The sequence below is a fragment of the Opisthocomus hoazin genome, chromosome 11, assembly GCF_030867145.1.
Source record: "Opisthocomus hoazin isolate bOpiHoa1 chromosome 11, bOpiHoa1.hap1, whole genome shotgun sequence".
NCBI lineage: Eukaryota > Metazoa > Chordata > Aves > Opisthocomiformes > Opisthocomidae > Opisthocomus > Opisthocomus hoazin.
In genome coordinates this window covers 7250602-7269606 of record NC_134424.1, presented here as the reverse complement: position 1 = coordinate 7269606, position 19005 = coordinate 7250602, and the positions used below count along the sequence as shown (strand labels likewise).

Sequence of the window (19005 nt, the reverse complement as noted above, 5' to 3'; positions counted from 1 at the left end):
CAGAGTAAGGGCTGAGCTTGTGCCTGCACAGCATTTTGTGGGAAGCCTGTGGTAACAGACCAGTGCAGAGCTGATGGCAGCTCAGGTCCTTCTCTTAGCTGGCACACCAGCAAGGCTAAGAGACTCTCCATGCGAGTGAGCGAGCAAGTTGGCTATGAACAGACTCAATTCTGCTGCAAATAAATGGCTTCTTCCATCCTCCCCTTCCCCACAAGATCAGGTAATCGAGCCTTCTCGAGAGCCTACAGAGTTAACACACTTGAGCTGCAGCAGAACATTGGGAAGGGAAATCCTCAGCCAAGAGCATGTCAGTGAAAACATCCTGCCATCAACTCCCAAAAGTCCAAGTCTAGGAACTGTAGCTAAATTACAAATGCTGTGGGAATTTCAGACAAGAATCTCCTCTGCGCTACTCCGATGTAATTTCGGAATGAATCCAGATTCAGTCTCTCCCCCTCCCACCTGAATTTCCTGGCTTTTGTTTGCACTAACAGATGTTTGCATTTAATGTCTGTCTTTATTTGGTAACCCGTATATAGATTATTTTTCCCTCCTGTTCTATTAAAAGCCTTATCAAGTCCCTTATGTTTGCTCTTGTTGAGACGAACGACTTTGGCAGTATTTTCAGTGTGCAAGGCAAACAAACTGACTCTTCAAGGAATAATTAACTGAACTAAACTTCATGGCAGTATATTAAGGCATAGCATGTTTGATACATATGTTATGCCTGAATCCATGTGCAGCCTGAAACACCCAAAGATTTGCAGAAAGCCTTGAGAATTCTCTCTCCAACAGATTCCCACATGCTGACATACCGGCCATACACATGCATGCATAAAATGGCCCACAGTCCACATGCACGTGGGGTCAAGCAGGTTTTGGGTGATGGAAACAGGTATAAGAAACCCAAGAACAGGGAACGCAAAGCGATCAAGCCCATTAAAAAACTTTATGGAAAATTTGAGTTTGGCAGTATGGCAGATTTCTTTGTCCCAGCACCAAAACAAGAAAGTCTCTTCCCCAGTTTAGGAAGAGTAGGAGATGAAGTAACTTAACCAAAAGGGCTGTTCTGAGCAACAAATACACAACCCTTGCTTCTATAATACACTCACAGCCCTTTGGAAATACTTAACCACATGCAATATACAAAACCTACTTCAGAGGTTTGTGAGGTAAACACACTTCACACATTTCTAAACACTGGAAAAAAAAGGAAATGTATTTATTTTTCTTTAGCCATAAGAATACACTGTAACACTATATACTTAAACATAAACCTGTTTCTCCCTACACAGTCTTCATTATGAGTCTTCACCCTGGGGGTGGTTTGGCAGCCTCCCCGATTACCACTTCACACATTTGAAGCCCAGAAGCAGCCAGTATGACCATATAATCCGATTCCTTACATCACACAAGGCCAAAGAGCCTTACCCAACAACTTGCATATCAAGCCCATTAACCCAGAGTTGAACTAAAGGACCAGCTTCTAGGAAGCCATCTAATTGATTTAAAGACTCCCAAGGATGGAGAAAGCTTCACTTCCTCAGCAAATCATTCCAATGTGAGTTAGTCAGCAACATCAATTTAAGCAGGTACTTTAAAACATCTTTCAGATTATTTTTACCTCCGACAAAAATCAAATGGAAATGTAAAAGGAAAAAAGTTGCATCCTCTGCAACAAGCTAAACAAAGAGACCCTTATTGCAGAGGTATGACAGCAGCATTGCAAGTCCCCCTATCAGAGTTATTTATGTGTAGCAGCTGAGGAAAGCAATACAGATTTCTGAAAAGTGATACTAAGCAGGTCTGTTTAGAATACTGTCCTTTTATCATTTGGCTTTGTACCTTCCCCTTCCCTCTGCACCACTCTGAAATTTCAGAGGAGCTGTAAATCTACTGGCTTCCACCGGTCATTATTTCTCCTTTCCAAACTGCTTTTTTCATTTCAGAAATAAAAAAAAGCTCTAGCAATTTGGTCCTTTGCCAATGGCTAAATTAATAGCAAAAATAACAACAGGCACTTGTGAAACTGATCATTTATAGACTTCGTGAGAAAGAAATGCCAATTTGGGGGGCCTAAAACTACATTCTGGATGGTAAACTGTACGCAAGCTTTCTACCCGTAAATCAGATTTCTGGAGTTTTTCAAATCCCTGTGCATAACACACTGGGTTATGGGGCAGCCTTGTAAGCTCAGTTCCAGTGGCAGGCAGATGGCCTCTCATGTCAGGGGATTGTGCCTTCAAGAAGAGACCTTGCTCGAGGGGGTCACTGCCCCGCTCTGCAGCCAGCGGCCCCTGGACCACGCATCCAGAGCTCACATGTGGTAACACACGCAGGGAGAGGCTGCAGCAGGAGGCCCAAGTCAAACAAGCTGGTTTCACACCAACTGCACACGACATTTGACAGCTCTGATAACTGCTGAGACACAAGCCACCCCTCCACCAAGGAGGTCAAGTGGTTACTTATGCATTTAATAGAGACACTTGCTAGATCCAGCACTGATGATAGCAGAGGACCATTTTGGCTCTTCATAAGCTCTGCAGCAACACAGTATACCCGAGAATCAGTTCAAAGGCACCCTATCTCCAACAAAAGCTAAACTCACTTCACACCAGGAGTGAGATACAGACACCCATTTGAAGCCAAGATCCTTAAACTAAATTAAGACAGTGAGGGAGTTGTTCTGCTTTGCGTATTTTAACACTGTCTAATGGAAGAACAGGAACAGTGCCAGTTCATTTCACTCAATTCTGTCCTTGATTTCAGTAATAGGAATGCACTTTTAGACAACTGATCAAGGTTGTCTCTGAGTAAGTCAGAGTCTTTTGAGCATGGAAGACCAATCACCTGGTGGTATGGACATGAGCATTTCCCACTCCAGGAGAAGCAAATCTGTGAACTATGGACACCTGCCTGCGGGTCTGCACTGCAAGGCCATGCACACTGGAAGCCATCACTTGAACTGCTTAAGCACTCTGCTGGAGTCCGTATTAGCTGTAAGCACTTCCCCTTCCCAGGAACTTGGGAGGCATCATGCATACCTCAGCAAAATTCCTTCTCGGTGTGCATTACAAGCAGACACATGCAAAAATAATTTTACAAATCCACACTCTGAAGGTACTAAGAAGTTGGATGTTACAATGTCTTTATTCCCTTCAGCAGCATCCTCAACCCAAGATCCTCAGTGGCAGACACACAAGGGCTCTCCGGTGTGTAACACTTCTGCAGGCACCTAAATTACTAAAGTTAGGAACTTTAAAGCTTCTACAGATCTAGCCTTGCAATCACCAATCACCCCTCAAAAGAAAAAAGTTGAAAGAGACCGTAAATACAGGTCTGAAAAGAGTTCCCCAAAAGATGTGAATAGTCTCTGGCTTTAAGAGAAAAGAAGTAGTAATCAGAACAGGGCCAGGGAAAAAAACCAATAAAGAAATGTAAAACTATGTACTCCTTTAATAGCACAAGTATGACATAATGGTTGAAACCCAAATGCAGATGAGAAAACATTAATTTCTCTCAATATGCAGCTAACCTGTGGAGTTCACTGACATAAGTTACCCCTGACCACACGGGCAACATCAATGGAGCCCAACCTTGCACAAAACACATGACTCCAGAAGCCATTTCTTAATTAAGGTGCCAACAAGCCCAATAACGAGATCTGCAGAGTTAGGAGAAGGGGGAGCAACACACATGAAGCCCTTGGTCAGCAGCAGCTGAAGCCACCCCACAAACAGCCCAAAGTCAAAAGCTGCGGAGACAGCAGCGACTTACAGGTGGAGGGAGCGGACGCTGGCAGCAGCAGGTCCCAGGGATGGAATGGCGGTCAGCTCGTTGTTGTTCAGTCGCCTGCAATGAACAGAAACCAACTGTTGAAGCAAGCAGCCTACGACCAAGCACGGGGGAGCAGGGGATGGCTCATCTGTCCCCCCCAAGTCTGTGGGAACACTGACACTTTGGCCAAGGCCTCATTCCCAAGGGGTTTGTCTGGGCCTGACAGTCCTCCCCTTATCCTCCCTACCCTTTAATAAAGGAGAGCCGCTATAACCAATTCTGCAGCACCTTTTTCATAAAAGCAAGGCTTTTTTCCCCTTCCACTCCCTTAAAGCAAAGTGCCACAAGAAAGGCACTGTGCACAGCCCTCCATCAGCCCAAGTTTCCACAGCCATCACGGAGCCAAGCCCAAGATCGGAGGCTGCTCGCGCCCGCGGCCATGAGGCAGCCGGGTCCCGCTGCCTCAGGACGATGACTTTAACCCCCTCCCCAGGCAGCAGCCCCAGCTCGCCCCTCTGTGCCAGGCCACGGCGCGGGGGCCCAGCAGCGTCCATGGCGGCCTCAGGCCTGCTCTCCACACCAGGCAAATCCCTCCGAGGGCCAGCACCACATACATGACAGCAACGCCACCAAAACCAGGTGTGCTGCTCCGGCGGGGAGCCCCATGCAGCCCCGGGGGCTGATGGCAATGGCAGACGGGGCCCCACTCCTGGAAACGTGGGTACAAAAATGTCCCCTTCAGTGGCCTAATGTTCGAAGTGTTTTTCTGACTGAAAACAGATCCTTGCCATGTGACCGGCTCCTCCTCAGTTTAAAGAACCCTCATTTGTATGGTGAATTAGTCAATTAATTACTGTAACAGTCACTTGTCTGGCTGCTTGAAAATTACCCAATTTCTCAGCCATCTTGCTGCTCCCCCCCTCTGCCGCATGCTGAAGCGATTAACACCGAGCAGGGCAGCACACGGCAGCTCCCCAGGATCCCCGGCCGCCTCCGACCGGCCACTGCTCGAGGCAGAGCCTCGCCGGGTCTCTCTGTGCCTCTAAACTGTTCCCCTTCCGCCGGGCTCTGCACGGGGACCCGAAGCGATGCCAACCCGGGTGCGAGCAGCAGAGCATCCCGCAGCAGCAGGGCAGCGCGGCCCGGCTGAGGCACACCAAGCCATGGGCATGCACTGGGGCAATCCGCAGTTATAGCAGGGTGGGGGTTTTCCCCCCCTCTCTTTCCTTTAAAGTTCTTTTTGGCAGGTGGGAGAGAACAACAGTACATCCATCCCAGAACTTCCTTCCGACTCCTCCGAGAGCAGGCAAGATATTTTATTTCATGAGACAGGCACCGCTGGGATAAAAGCTTTCCTCAGCCTCAGCTCTGCCTGACATTATACCCCTGCCTTAAAACGTTCAGAAAAAAGAGCCAGGTGCACTGCAATTCAGCAAAGAGCTCCACTTTGCAACTGAAAGCCCATTGTTGCTCATATTATAGGAAGGTCTACAGCTTCTAAAGGTACAAAGCTAGCTGGAAAGAGCATTAAAGTGCTTATTTGCACCGTGTTTTCATTAATATCCAACTGAGCATCTCTGAGAGGCACAGGAGGAGGAGGAGAATTAGGCCCACTCTCAGCTAGGCAGGGTCAGCTCTGGTGAAGTGGCTCCGACACCCATCAGTGTCCAACAACTAGGGAAACCCTCCTCTGACAGAAGTGTGATTTTCATGTACCAGCCTCCTGTCAGGTCAGAAGTCAGCCAGAAGTGGTTCTCCCACCTCGTTCTCTCACAGGCACCAGTCGCTGATGCAAAGGAGACAGCCAAGCTTGGTACGGGTCTGGGACTTCCCTCATCCTCCCCTTTGTCCACATAAAGAAGAAAAAATAAAATAGCAAAAAACCCCAAAACAGAACAGCCAGGCTCCACAAATTTAAACTTTCAGCCTCCTCTTTCCTCCCCAGCCCTCACCTTTGATGACATGAACCTGCTGCCTTTGGATGCCAAGGTAGAGGAGGAGGAGGGGGGCCACCCATATAAAATATTTATGGTCCAGTTGCCAGGCTGGTGTCAGGCTGAAATGGAGCCTGCTCAAAAAATAGCACAGCTCTCCAGAGCCTTCAGTGGAAGGCACTTTAAAAAATAAAAGGCGAGTTGTTTGGAGGGGAATTTTAGCACACAGTTACTACTACTTTGTTACAAATGAGCTTGGAAAACCTGAGAGCCATGCAACCATCAATTCCACGGATCCCATGATCCATGTGAACCGAGAAAACCCCAGCACCTACCCCACAGCAGCACCCTCCAGCCCACCCTTTCAACCAAGGTACAAGAATAGACAGACCCCAGGGGGTTGTCATCAAAGGGAGCCACCAAAGAGGATAACAGAAAGCACAGGCATCCTGAAGAAACATATCGTCCCACTCCAGCCCCTTCCACCTGAGCCTCTATCAGCACAAAGCTGATTTATTCCATAGCATGCGGGATCATGGTGTTCCATACCACTTCAAGCCACTAGATTTCATCCCACATAGAAAAACTTTTAAGGAAAAAAGCTTATCAAAAAAACCCCCCACACACAAACAACTGTCTGAACCCAGGGAATGCGAAAAAGTGTGGGGTAAGTATGGCTATTACGTTATTACAATCTCAGTAAACCAAAACAGAGAATCCAAGATAAGCTACGAAGTTTAAATCTTTTGGTTTGCAGACATTTTCTTAAACTCCAGGGAAAACAAAAGATTTTCAAAATATATTGCACTAATTATTCACAGACAGACGCAGAGCTTTGACCCTCACCTGCAGTCCTCACGAACCACAGGCACCGTGTTCGAAGCATCACGGGAGGTTTCAGGTCTTATCAATGCACCTATTATTTGGGGCAATCTCTTTCCCTGAGGGTGACTTGGTTTGCCCAGCACAGCAAAACACTGACTTGCTCTCAAGACATGCCACAGCATGATGCTTATTTCATGAATGTTTGTAAAGTTCTTTAAAAAAAAAAAAGCCCTCAGAAAGGAGATGCTCTGGCAGTACGGCTGCGGTTCTCTTTGTGAAATGCAGTTTATTTCAGCGGTCTGTGGTTTAGCTGTTATTCAAAAGCAACCAAGATTGGTAGATAGGGCTTTTAATAGAGCTTCTCCCTCACACTTTCATGAGCCTGCCTTCCAGGCTCTGCTCCAGACCTCCGCCTCCCCTCCAGCCTCCCATTTCTGACTGCTCCCCTTCTCTCCTACTCACTCCTCTGCTCTCTCCCTTTTCCCTAACCCCGCCTTTGCGACACAGCAAGCAGCCCTTATCTGCACCATTACCTTGCGGGCTGCACTACTTACCTCCCTCAAACCCTGACATCTATTATTTTTCAGAGCTGATTTCAGGGCAGGGCTCGTCCCACTCGCAACACGTGCAGTGCTTTGCACGAGGGAGCTCCCTACCTTCGGAATCAGAAGCCATACCCATTTCCCAGCCTCACGCTCCCTCCTGTCACATGCCTTCAGGCACTTCCACAAATAACCGATTGCTAAGCCACAGTCATGTTAGGATAATTCTAAAATCTCATGGGATCAGGGCTGCAATTCTCTCCTTTAAGCACAGAGTAATTTAAGGCTTTCCAGTTTAAAGAGAAGTGGAAAAAACAGATCCTCTAGGCAGCGTTTTGCTGACCTGCATCACTTTCTCTCCTCTCCCTGGCTGCTCTCCAGGATGATCGTGATGAACTGATTTCGGAGCACTGCAGTCACTCCTGGCCCCTAGCCAGTCCCTCCTATGAGTGTAAGCAGGGGAGCCAGGGGCTGTCAGGCCAGGGGAGAGATGCTCCATTAATCCCCACGGTCCAATCCTGCAGGCATTGGTCAGGCCGAACTGCCACTGTAGCAAACCCCTTTTGCCTATTTAAGAATCACAGGATCTGGCCCCTCCACAAGCCCCAGAGCCAACACTTAATGAAAACAGACAGAGGACAAGAGAAAATGCACGATATACACAGAGCACAGCATTGTTTCTGAAGGGAAATGTTTTTTCAGTTTCCCATGAGGCATCAGTAGCTCTTCAAACAGAGCCCAAACCTCAAGTATGCCAGCAATTCAACATTCACACGAGCTCATTACCTCAACCCACCACTTGCAATTTCAGTCACTTTCATTTTTCAAAACCCAGAATCAGAGCTCCAGGAATCACTGTGAATAGCTGACAAGCGCAGCTCCTCTGCAAGGGTAACTGCTGAGCATTTACACAGATCAGGAGCTGGGAAATCCTGCAATACCCCAAACAAGGTTTCTTTTAGCAGCAAAGGGTTCTAGCACAGCCAACAAGACCTTCACCACCTCCCTCTCTTTCCCCACCAAAGCAGAAGACAGCTCTGCTGTTCTGGCCTCTCCTCACAGGCTTCGAACAGAATTTGTTCTGGTTCCAAAAGAAGCACAAATTTCCGAGCGAGGAGGAGACACAGGTAAGTGCTTTGTTATCCACTACACTACACCTTTGTTTCCTGGGAGAGCTGGGTTAGGTTGGCATCAGGTGTCACCATCCAGGCTGTCCCGCCTTGCATCAGGGTTACTCTTTCAGCACGGAGCTCTGGGCGTACGTTCAGGTGCGTTCGCGGAACTGCTCCCTCAGAGCACTGCACAAGGCGCAGCGAGGCAAGCGCCAATGATTTCCAGTAACAGCTACACTGTTTTAATTGGGATGTTGTGTTCTGCTAATCGATTAGTTTCGAAAACAGCACAGGTACAAACAATATAGAGCAAAAAAAGCCTCCACATCAAGTCGGATTGCTCATTTAAGTTAGCTAAAGGAAGGTACTGTCCTAGGAAACTATATACAATTTCCTCCTGGCCCACAAGCCACCCTGGCAAAATACAATTAGCGCCTTTGAAAGAATACTTACACTTCCTGCAGGTTCGACAGCCCTGCAAAGGCCGAAGAATCAATCTCTGTCAACTTGTTGTAGCTCAAATTTCTGTTAAAATAAAAGACAGCAGGATCAGCATACTGCAGTTACCATGCTCAGCAAAACAGTCATCTTAATCATTCGGGATTGTACTGGGAGGGTGGGTTGTTGTGGGGGTTTTTGTTTTGTTTGTTTGTTTTTTTAACAAGACCACTTCAACACGACACTTCAGCTGAATATAGGAATGAGTGAGCTTAGTTCTATAATTAAAATGTTATCTAGCTCTCCCTAAGCTTTTTGCTCTCTTGCATTAGTGTGGTTTTAATTTGTCTTTATATTACACAATTACATTATTCTTCTAATGGTTATTCACAACCACAAAACTAATCATAGATGAATAGGATATTTCCTGACAAATTCAAGTGTGAACTAAAACAATCAAACTTTCTGCTAAATATTTTATAGCTATATTCAGAGTATTTTTATATACTATTGTGTGTTACATACAAAATACAGAGATACACACACTATGTGTAAACATAAAATATATTCTACTTTCCGAACAAAATTATATTGTTAGTGTATCACTAAATATTTTTTTAATCAGTGATTACAGCTTTCAGCCAGTCACGTAGTAGTACACGCTTTGGTCCTCCACAACCCCAACCACTGTTTTCCAGCTACCCGACAGCCCAAATCTAGACCACATCACAGCCCTTCACCGACGGATGGCAACTGGACTGCGCTGCTGTGTGATCTGAGAACAGCCCGCGCGGAGAGCAGACCTGCCTCGCAGGGCGTCCCTGCTTGGAGATACAGCCAGAGCTCAATGTGCTTCTGGAATGAACGCACTGCAAGGATTGCTAGGGACAGCAAGCAGATGAAATAATGCAAATAAATCACCAACTCCTCAAACCACAAAGAGCTTCGCTGTGCTCTGCTGCAGCATCATATGGCGTGACAGCAAAGGCAGCCCTCCACGATATGCACTATCAGCACACCGCACGCGACAGGTGAAACCTGCAGCTAAGGACTTACCAGGAGAGCACAGATCAATCCAGACCAAGTGACTAATGATGTGGAAATTAACAAATGGCATAATTAACTTATGTGTGCAGTGCTGGCATTTTCCTGTGAGTGCATAATCTAAGGAGGGAGGAGGCAAATTGATGGGTGGTAGCTGAAAAGCAACCACAAGAAGCTGTAAGGAAATCATGAGGGGGACCTACCTTAATTTTACCCTGCTCCACACCCTGCTTTAGGATATTATCCTGGGTAAAAATCAACCCTCCTGTCTCCTCTGCAAGGAGGTTACACCCTCTTACTGCACCTCTGAACGGGACCCAAAAGATTCATGGCCTGATTTTAGATAAGCCCTCAAATACTCAGCTGCTTATCCAAACCACCAAGCCAGTCTGACTAGAAAACCGGCCAATCTTCTCTTGTTTTGTGTATTTTCTTTGTTTTAAAGCTGTGCCCACAGAACCCAAGCAGGTCTGGAGCCCAAAGAGGTAAACAGGACCTAAGTCACCAAGGGAACCTAGTGAACTTTTACCAACGCTACGTGACCCAAGAGCTGAGGGACACAAGAAAGGACAGCTGCTAGAAAAGCCTAGACAGAGACCTCCTGATTGAATCACTCGTGCTAACCCACTGCATTTTGTGGTAATGCAAAGAGAAGTCTATGCCCAGAGCAACACTTACAAACACCAGGACTTCAAAGACTACAAAGCTTACCAACTTTGCATGCTCAGCAGGAAGCGATAAACACCTCTTTCGAGCTAAAAAGCAGTTATTGATCACCTGCCCTCCCATACTGCATTTATGGGAAGTCCTCAGAGCCCTCCCTTGCACGCGGGAACCATTTGACAGTCCTCATGCACACGCTGCTCCCCATCATTTCGGAGCGGCCAGCTCTGAAGATGGCTCCTTGCATCTCGCCTGCAAAGCCCAATTTTTTGCCAATACCTGTTGTGAAAGAAGGATCTACAAATCAACAACACAGGTTGGCTCTTAACCGAATCTAGACCTGAAGCTACACAGGAGCGTAAAACCTAACCAAGTGTCTAGTTCTAAAATATGCTGCTCTGTAAGCCCCTACTGTCTTTTAAAACACTCAAGAGACCTTTAAAATCAATACCAGCCTACAGCAGATATCCATTTCACTATGAACTCAAAGGCATTTATCTAAATAAAAGTCAAACTGCAGTTTAAACTCAGAGTGCATTTCAAAGCCAAGTCCATATTCATAGCACAATTACGAATTAAAGTGCAATTTGCCCACAGATTACATTACTACTTTTTTTTTAACCACACAGCAAAAATCAGGTTGGAGCATGTCCCTGCCTGATGTACAGGCAAAAAGAGAAGATACATCAGGTAACGTCCTATAGGCTCAACACAATAAAGATAAAGCTGGCACAGAAATAGCAGTGACAAACTGCGAGGGGGAAACACAGCCATGGTCATGACCGTGCATGAATCCATCTGTTTCAATGTATTTCTATGCCTTCCACGCCTGCAAATCTTTGCATTCCTTAAAGTACTGTATTTATCCTAAAAACATTCTTCTGCAATAGGCTAAGAGGCTGTTTTATGAATTGAGCACTGAGAATCACGGGCACCAAACCGATCATCCCCACAACAGACCAGGCAACAGACCCCTGGCTTAGCCAAGGCTCAAGCACTGATTGATGCTGATGTGAACTTCAGAAGTTCAAAAGTGAAAAAACCAAGGTCTTCGTAAATTAAAGGATTTCACAGCCATGGCTTAACATCATTGAAAGTGACTTTCTGATTATTGTTGTGCCATATGAGAAGTCTGAACATCAAAGTCATTGCACAAGTTGCTGGCTCTTCAGATAGCACAGCCATGTTTCGCCTACTCCAGCAACAGAAAGACCTTCCAATGGCTGCAGCAGCAACACAGGTGAACTCCAGCTTCTTGTATGCCAGAGCCTTCAGTCCTCCCCACACTACCCACTGCAACTGCCAGCTATCCTCCCCAAACACACCACACACTGTCCAAAAGCCAGGGGAAATCAAATACGGAGTCAGCAGAAAACAAACTGGAGACTTGAAATTAGGTAGATACATCGAAATAAACAGTTTATCTCTGAGACCAGCTGTATTTTAACTTACATTAAAATGCCTAGGAATTTCTAGCCTGAAGCATTAGCAATCAAAGGATGTGTTTCCCAGAACTCAGATCGCCTGACTAGACAGTATTTGGCATGCTAGTCACAGCATGCAAATGGGAGAAAGAATTAACGTGCTCCAATAGATAGACCATCGGGACCAGGAGTGAGGAAACCTCCATCTATTCCTGGCTCTCAATTTCCTGCTGGGTGACCGGGTCATGTCACATCACCTCTCCAGAGCTTTTGTCTCCACAGCCACCCTTCGTCTGTCCTGTCTATTTAGGCTGTAAATAAAATTGAGGTAGGTATTGTCTCAGTTTGCCCAATGCTGATGAAATGAGGCCTCAACTTTGGTTGGGCTCCAGTAACACAAACACAGGAAGGAACTCAAAACTTGAGGTCATGAGTGCGTATGACACTCCTCCACTACAAATACGGGTCCCAAACGTACAGCAGTGCAGGAGGCACTGGAGGGGCTGCAACATCCCCATAAGCTCAGCCCCACCAGGCCAAGTAGACCTGTAATGCAGGCTGGCTGCAGATGCCAAGCTTGGGGGCACAGCTGCCCCATTGCTGGAAGCCGTCATGTCTCTGCTCTCCCACAGCACAGAACATGTTCCTTCTCCAGGAGTGCCTTGGCCTGATGCCTTGCAGTAGTGGCATGGCCCACACCAAGCCAGTGCTTGGTAGCTACCATCAGTATGCCAAGATGTCTTCTCCAAAGAGAAGGCGCCCTCAAAGCCAAAACCCCATCCTTTCTCCAGTCAGCACTCCCCTAAACCATCCAGACTACCTCAGGTGCTGGGCACCTCTTGAAAGTGGCAGTTTATAAAACAGTATCTACTGTGTTTTATGCCAGTCCTGAGACCCTGTGTCATTGGTGTGCTGTCAGCCCATTTCCCGGCACTTGCGCCTACGTATGGTGTTAGCCCTGGCCAAGCATGGGCATACCCACGCAGAAACTGCCCAGTGTCCTGCCAGCTTCTCTGCACAGGCATGTGTTTCTGTTGAATTGCTTGTGGGAGGATATTTTGATCCCTCCAAGGCCACTGTGGAAAGAAAACAGAATTCAGACAACCAACATAAATACTGGACAAGAGCCAGGGCTGCAAGTTCAGGAAAGCATCCTACAAAGGTCAGAAGCTGCCACAGGTGGTAGAGAAGACAGAGCAAAACCACCAACTTGACTGGCCCCTAACATTCAGGTTGTTTTCTCCCCATTGAATAGAAGTTGATCTGAAGTTTAAAGATTAAAAAACCCCACATTTTGACTTACTGGAATGACAAGTACTCTGCACATTATTTATCCATCACATACCTAAAGTCTTCCTTGTATTGGCTAACGCAACAATGTCGGGGTTTTCCCCTCCTGTCTCTAAGATGCTCATGACTGGGAACTGAGAGCCTGTTAAATCAATATGGGAAGGGCCCTGTCCTGTGTGTTCATCCATTCCAGTCTCTAAATTTAAAGAAAGCAGTGTTCGCCTTTAAGTAGCTTTATGAAAATGGTACTGTGGATCACTGAACATTGCAGAGACTGAAAGGAAAGCCTTGTTCAATATAACCAGGTACACAGCCTGCCTTGAAACCACCTCCCGAAAGTAATAATGCTGTCACATAAAGAGTCCTGCTTGCCAGCAGGGATCAGTGAGCTCGCTGAACCACGAGATGCCAACCCTGCCTCCTTGGGCAAGGTCTGGGGTAGACCGGGAGTTCATGTAGAACTTTTGGCTCTTCTTTGGGAACTTGGCCAGTGTGGAGAAAAGCTACCCCTCTCCTTTTGATGACAGAGGTGCCTGGCTGACTCGCCAGACAGAGGAACAGACAGGCATGTGGCTCCTGGTCTCTGCTCACCATGCTGATGGCTGAATTCTGTTCAGCGAGGTGAAGGTTTCCGACCCTTACATCAAAACCATTTATCTGTCAGTGCAGAAGATTATGTCAAAAGCGTTTCTGCACCTTTTGATGACAGGCATTGGAGAAAAGGACGGTGGCTCAAAGTTCTGCCACTGCCAACTGTGGCTTTCATTAAACACTTTGTCAACCATTGTCATAACACAACTTTTCATTGCTCCAGCACAAAAGCGAGCCGTGGGCCCAGAACAATCGAGCCCTGCAATAGAAATTCCTCTGGCTAATCTGTCGAAAGATAGCTGCCTAGTCCACAGCTTACTGAATAGGCACCATCCTCTTCCCACATGTTTGTAGATGGCTTTATAGCGCTGGAATGGAGGCCCCATGCACACTTGATTGGGTATGAAAAGCATGGCTGTGGCTGAATTAGCTTGGGGATGGGGGCCAGGGGAACAAGAGAGGGAACACATTGCCCATACTAAAAGTACACAGCTGTGCAGGGAAGAGAGCACACTCGAATTTCTCTTTTAAACAAGCTTGCGAGCTCCCAGAGAGATGGCACAGCCCTCATAAGCAGCGACATGCAAGGCTTAACACTGAAGCACAAAGTGATCAAAGACTGCAAGGATTCTGGTGGTTGTATGGACTGTAACAGCAGAAACAGATATAGTGTTTTTTTTTTCCTCTCTTGTGCACAAAGACAGGCCCTGAATATATTTGCTTGAGGGAAGAGTGGCCAGACAGCAACTGCAGCTAGTGCCAGCTCCCCACAGCTGCACTGCACGGCAGCACCTTCCCTTAAATGGGATTTTTTCAGTTCCCCATAAAACAAACGGCCACTAAACGGAGTTGCATAAGCCACCACGGTGATAAGAGTCAGAAGGAGCTTCCACATACTAGACACGCAGCCCTTAATTACCCTCTGGAGGATTTCTTGCGGATTCTTTGAAGTGGCTGATGCAGTGCCAGAAGCGGAAGCCCAGATTTGGGGAATCACTCACCCAACCCACCACCACCATCCCAGCATTCCCTTTGAAACCACCTGATAAACTGATAGGAAACCACAGATCCTTACACCCCTCGGCTCCCTCATCACCCTCACCTCTATTCCACTGCTCCCAAACTCTGCATGACAGGCTGGTGGTCAGGAAGGATGCGCTGCAGGGCTCTGCACCCACGCTACATCTTGCGGTTCAGCCAGCTTCACGCATGAGCTCCCACGCTGCTGAGCAACGCTCCCATGGCTGCATTAAAGAGCCCTCAATTTCTTTCGCAGTGTATCCCAGGGAGCTCTGCCTGCCTGTGCAAAGAACCCAGCTTACAGGAGAAGGGACACCACTGGAGACCCATGCCAAGCATCAGCAAGAGTCACCTCCTAAAAGGAGGTAAGAGCAACAACACACAGGGCACCAGCGAGGTGAATGTCCCAGCTTGCTGCTGTAAGTGCTCTGGAGAGAAGGGGACTCTGGAGGACATGGGAAGGACAAGCAGCACCCACATGGGTGAAGCTGTGCCCCATCACTGAGAGGTCCTGTTAGCAGCTAAGCGACTGTGCTCACTCAGGCTTTACTTCTGCCCCAGCTCAAATTAGCAGCAGCAGCATCGTATTAGCTTGGGTTAATAGCCTGCTCATATAAGGGGCTTTATGTGCAGAAGGGAGTCAACTTAAGGGCAACCCTCAAGCCATAATATGAGCTAATTTGACAGTGAAGACAAACTTTGAGAGGTCATCCAGACACCAAGAAAACTGCACCATGAATCACTCTCAGTCATGACCAACAATACTGTCCAAAGGAAATTCCTGCAGCATGATTACCAAAGAATCAATACCACACTGATTCCAGTAGACACAGGCAGTCATTAACGCAAAGAATACTAATTAAAACCACATCACTGAGAAGCATTGTGCAGGGCTACTATTTAATTTAGCATGTGGTTGATATGGTTCAAGGAATTAGGGAAATTATCTTCTTATCTGCAAGTAACTTTCAGGGACACGTTTTTAGCCTTGGCCCTTCTGCCTGCTCTGCCCCTCTGCACTCACAACTGTTTCTGCTCATGAGCGCAGAGACCACACATCTGGCACATGAAGACGCCTGCGCCTAACAGCCCAGTAAGAGACCACCAGAGCTGGTCTGCTCACACCAGGCTGCAAGCACAAGTGTCTCCACCACAGCCAGCTCCCCGGCTCCAGCAGCCAGCCCGGGAGAGCAGCTGGGCTCTGGGACAGGCAGGGAAGTCCTCAGCAGGAGCATTGGGTAACACCAGGCTGCTGCTGGGGCTTCTACATCTCCTACAGCAAGGAACTCTTACAGGTTTATTTGTCTCTTTCAGAGGGCAATGTCGGGTTATTTCAGGCCTTATTCAGTTTACACAAATGTGTTTTGACAAAACATAGGATCCTGTTTCCTCCTATTTTAACAGCCTTAGCAAAACTAGAATTGAGTTATTTTCTGCCTTTTTTATTTTGCTTGGAAGATGTGTGTGGGGTTTTGTGTTTTTTTTTGAAAGAAAAGATTAGCTTCAGCTTAATCTGCATAATCACACACATCTCAAGTACACCACAATATATGTGCAAGGCACTCGGGTAACTCAGGTGCTTACAAACCTCGTGCTACACCTCTGCATCACCAGGAGAGATGTGAGGATACGCATTTCACCAGGGCTTGATCCTGGTCCACTCAACAAGAGTTTTCTCAGTATTTTAACTGCTCCGTGCTCCAAAAAAAGTAAAGTGAGATTTCAAGAAGTGAAGTAATTTGAAAGTCATCCAGCGGCCTCGGTGGCAGCGAGGACTGAGAGCCCTTGTCTCTGCGGAGTGCCCCACTGGCCCCGGCAGCGCTCCTGGCTGGGGACACGCACAGCCTCCCCCCGGCCCGGGGAAAGGGGGGGACCCTGCACAGCCTCTCCCTTTCCCGGCAGCCAGAAGGGATCCGAACCAACAGAAGACAGCACGACAAAGCAGGAGTGAGAAGGAGGTGAGGCAAACTACTCACCAGCACCTTCCCTGCTTCTGAGAAGAGCCCCAGCAGCAGCCCCACGGCCGCAGCCAGTGTGTTGCAAACCCTCCCATCGCGATCGCACCTCCTGCTGCTCCTGGTAAGGCCATCCAGTCAAAGGCAGTATTGTACGCAGGGAACAGGGGATGCTGCAAGGGTCCGAGCAGGCAGTATTCAATTGCAGCAATTTTTCACTTTATTTGCTGCCTCTCTTCAGCTGCACTGCCCGAAGGAGACTGATCCTCTCCAAAACACAGCCAGCCACCCGCTGCAGAGATTGCCTCAAAGCAAAAACACACTTCAAATGGGGCACAGGCATCTAAATGAAAATAACGGTATTTAATTTAACATAAAGGAATCCTGGTTTGCCATCTGTGACAGGTAAGAAGTTGGAAGGAAAAGCAGGATGTGGAAGTCTTTTTAACTCACAAATAAACTCCACCCTTCATCTGCCCAGACACCCATAGGGTTTGTTTGGGGTTTACTGTTTTAATTAAAAGGTGCTACCTACTGTCATGAGAAAGACATATCCTAAAACCAAAACTCACAGCTTGTTTGCTCCACTGTGTAAGAGCAAACTCACCTTTTTCCTTTCTCAGCAGCTTTGCCTCCACAAGGCAGAGCACGCTGTCTCAAACCGCTGAAGCGAGCGCTGGAGGCCTTGTTCGTAAGCAAAATACTCCTGAAACAAATTGCTTCCATCACCGCTGTGTTGCTTCAGTAGATCGATAAAGGCCACGACTCCTTTACTAACATTTTCAATTAAGGTTCCCCACTGTGTATTCAACATACTAAACCAATTTATTGAGGATTAACAACCATATAATTTACTATACACATCTACTTTACAACAACTGCTAAGCCTCCATTAACTGATAACAAGAGCTACATCAACAAATGAGCATTAAGTGCTATTTACAGTTTCAAAAATTGCTACTTCTGCAAAGCAAATATTTTCATCTGAGTTGTGCAATTTTTCACATGTGCTCGCAGCAAATAAACCATGTTAAGCCTTTGCCTGTTTCAGATGCTTGGAAAGACCCACAGCAATACATCCAACCGCTGGCAACCTAACCCTCCCACCACATGACTCTGCAAAATCCAGCTGTGGGTTGCCAGTCAAGTGCAGATGGAAGAGAGAGGACTCAAACTCCTCAAACATTGCTCAGAAGTTTCCACCGTTTAAGAAAACATCCGAGGTCAACAATCACTCTACAATATCCAGTAACTCATATTTTAAGATATGTTTTCTCCTAAAACACAGATTTGTTGTGTGCTTTGCCCTCTTTGGGGATGCAAGTGGTGTCAATCACGTCTGCAAGCATTTCTGGTAAGCTCAGAGCGCTTAACTAGCCAAGATGACATTTTTCCAGTGCCCCAACGCCACAGCTGATTTATCAGAAACATTAATCCAGTAACTACATCGCCAGGCACAGCTCTCATGGTGGCACTGATCAGCAGCACCCTGGTCACAGACACTGCATGCCGGGAAGGGCGAGCATCGAGCCCCGATGCTGGAGTTTCACCACACATCCAGCACCACCCCTGCATCGAGAAGGGCTCAGCTGTGCCCGGTCCAGCAGCATCGCAGGGCACAGCATGGCCCAGCAGCGCCGGAACAGAGCCCGGTCAATCATTAATGGTGGGGAGAGGGCAGACAACCTGCTCCTGCAGTGTTTGCTCAGCGCTTCATTCTCTCATGGTTCTTCTTATTAATAGTTAATCAGGAAGGACCGATCTCCCCCAAAAAACACACTGGCTTGGAAGCAGCACGAAGGAATATTTGTGCGCTGGTTAAAACTAGTCAGGCAAAGAGTTGGGGGGGGGGTGTGGGGTGTGTGAAGTCTTAGAAAAGCAGCATGCAGACTGCTGCTGCAGCTGGGGCAGGGGGGCTCATCAGCTTGCTCCTGCCTCTGCTGCACTTGATGCTGCTTCTTAACACCCCAGAGAGGGGCTGCGTCACCTCCCACCCTCGCACAGCGCAACGGTGCAACAGCAGAGAGGCATTTTCTGGAATGCACTGCTGTTCTCATTCTCCACCAGCCCAGGCTGCCCAGGCTTCATGGCTGTTTCACCAGTGGCTGCTCCTCATCAGCCATGCCATGCATCTGCTGTGCCATAATCCAAGAAATGTATCTGCTGAGATTTTGACTTGAAGCTCAGTCTCGTTAGAGCTGCTGCAATATTTAACAAGCTAGCTGACCAGAGCCAAAGCAGCCAGCTCAGCTGGCTGTGCCAGGGCCAAGGCGGTGGTCGTCCCTCCTGGCTTTGCTCCCCTCTTCCCACCTGGTGGCAATAACTCCAGTCTCATAAAACACCCGGACAACTCTGCAGCTTTCTACAGTGGAAATAAATCCCTTTCTGAT

At 47.4% G+C, this 19005-nt stretch overlaps 1 protein-coding gene across 1 annotated transcript in view; it reads right to left on the bottom strand.

Annotated features, from left to right (window-relative positions):
* The window catches only part of LRIG1 (leucine rich repeats and immunoglobulin like domains 1), a 94387-nt gene that overhangs the window by 48972 nt on the left and 26410 nt on the right, over positions 1-19005 (bottom strand). Inside the window, exons 2-3 of the mRNA XM_075433218.1 lie at positions 8644-8715; positions 3778-3852 (exon numbers count right to left, since the gene is read on the bottom strand). Of these exons, the coding sequence (XP_075289333.1) occupies positions 3778-3852; positions 8644-8715 (147 nt within the window). The remainder of the gene's footprint in view (positions 1-3777; positions 3853-8643; positions 8716-19005) is intronic.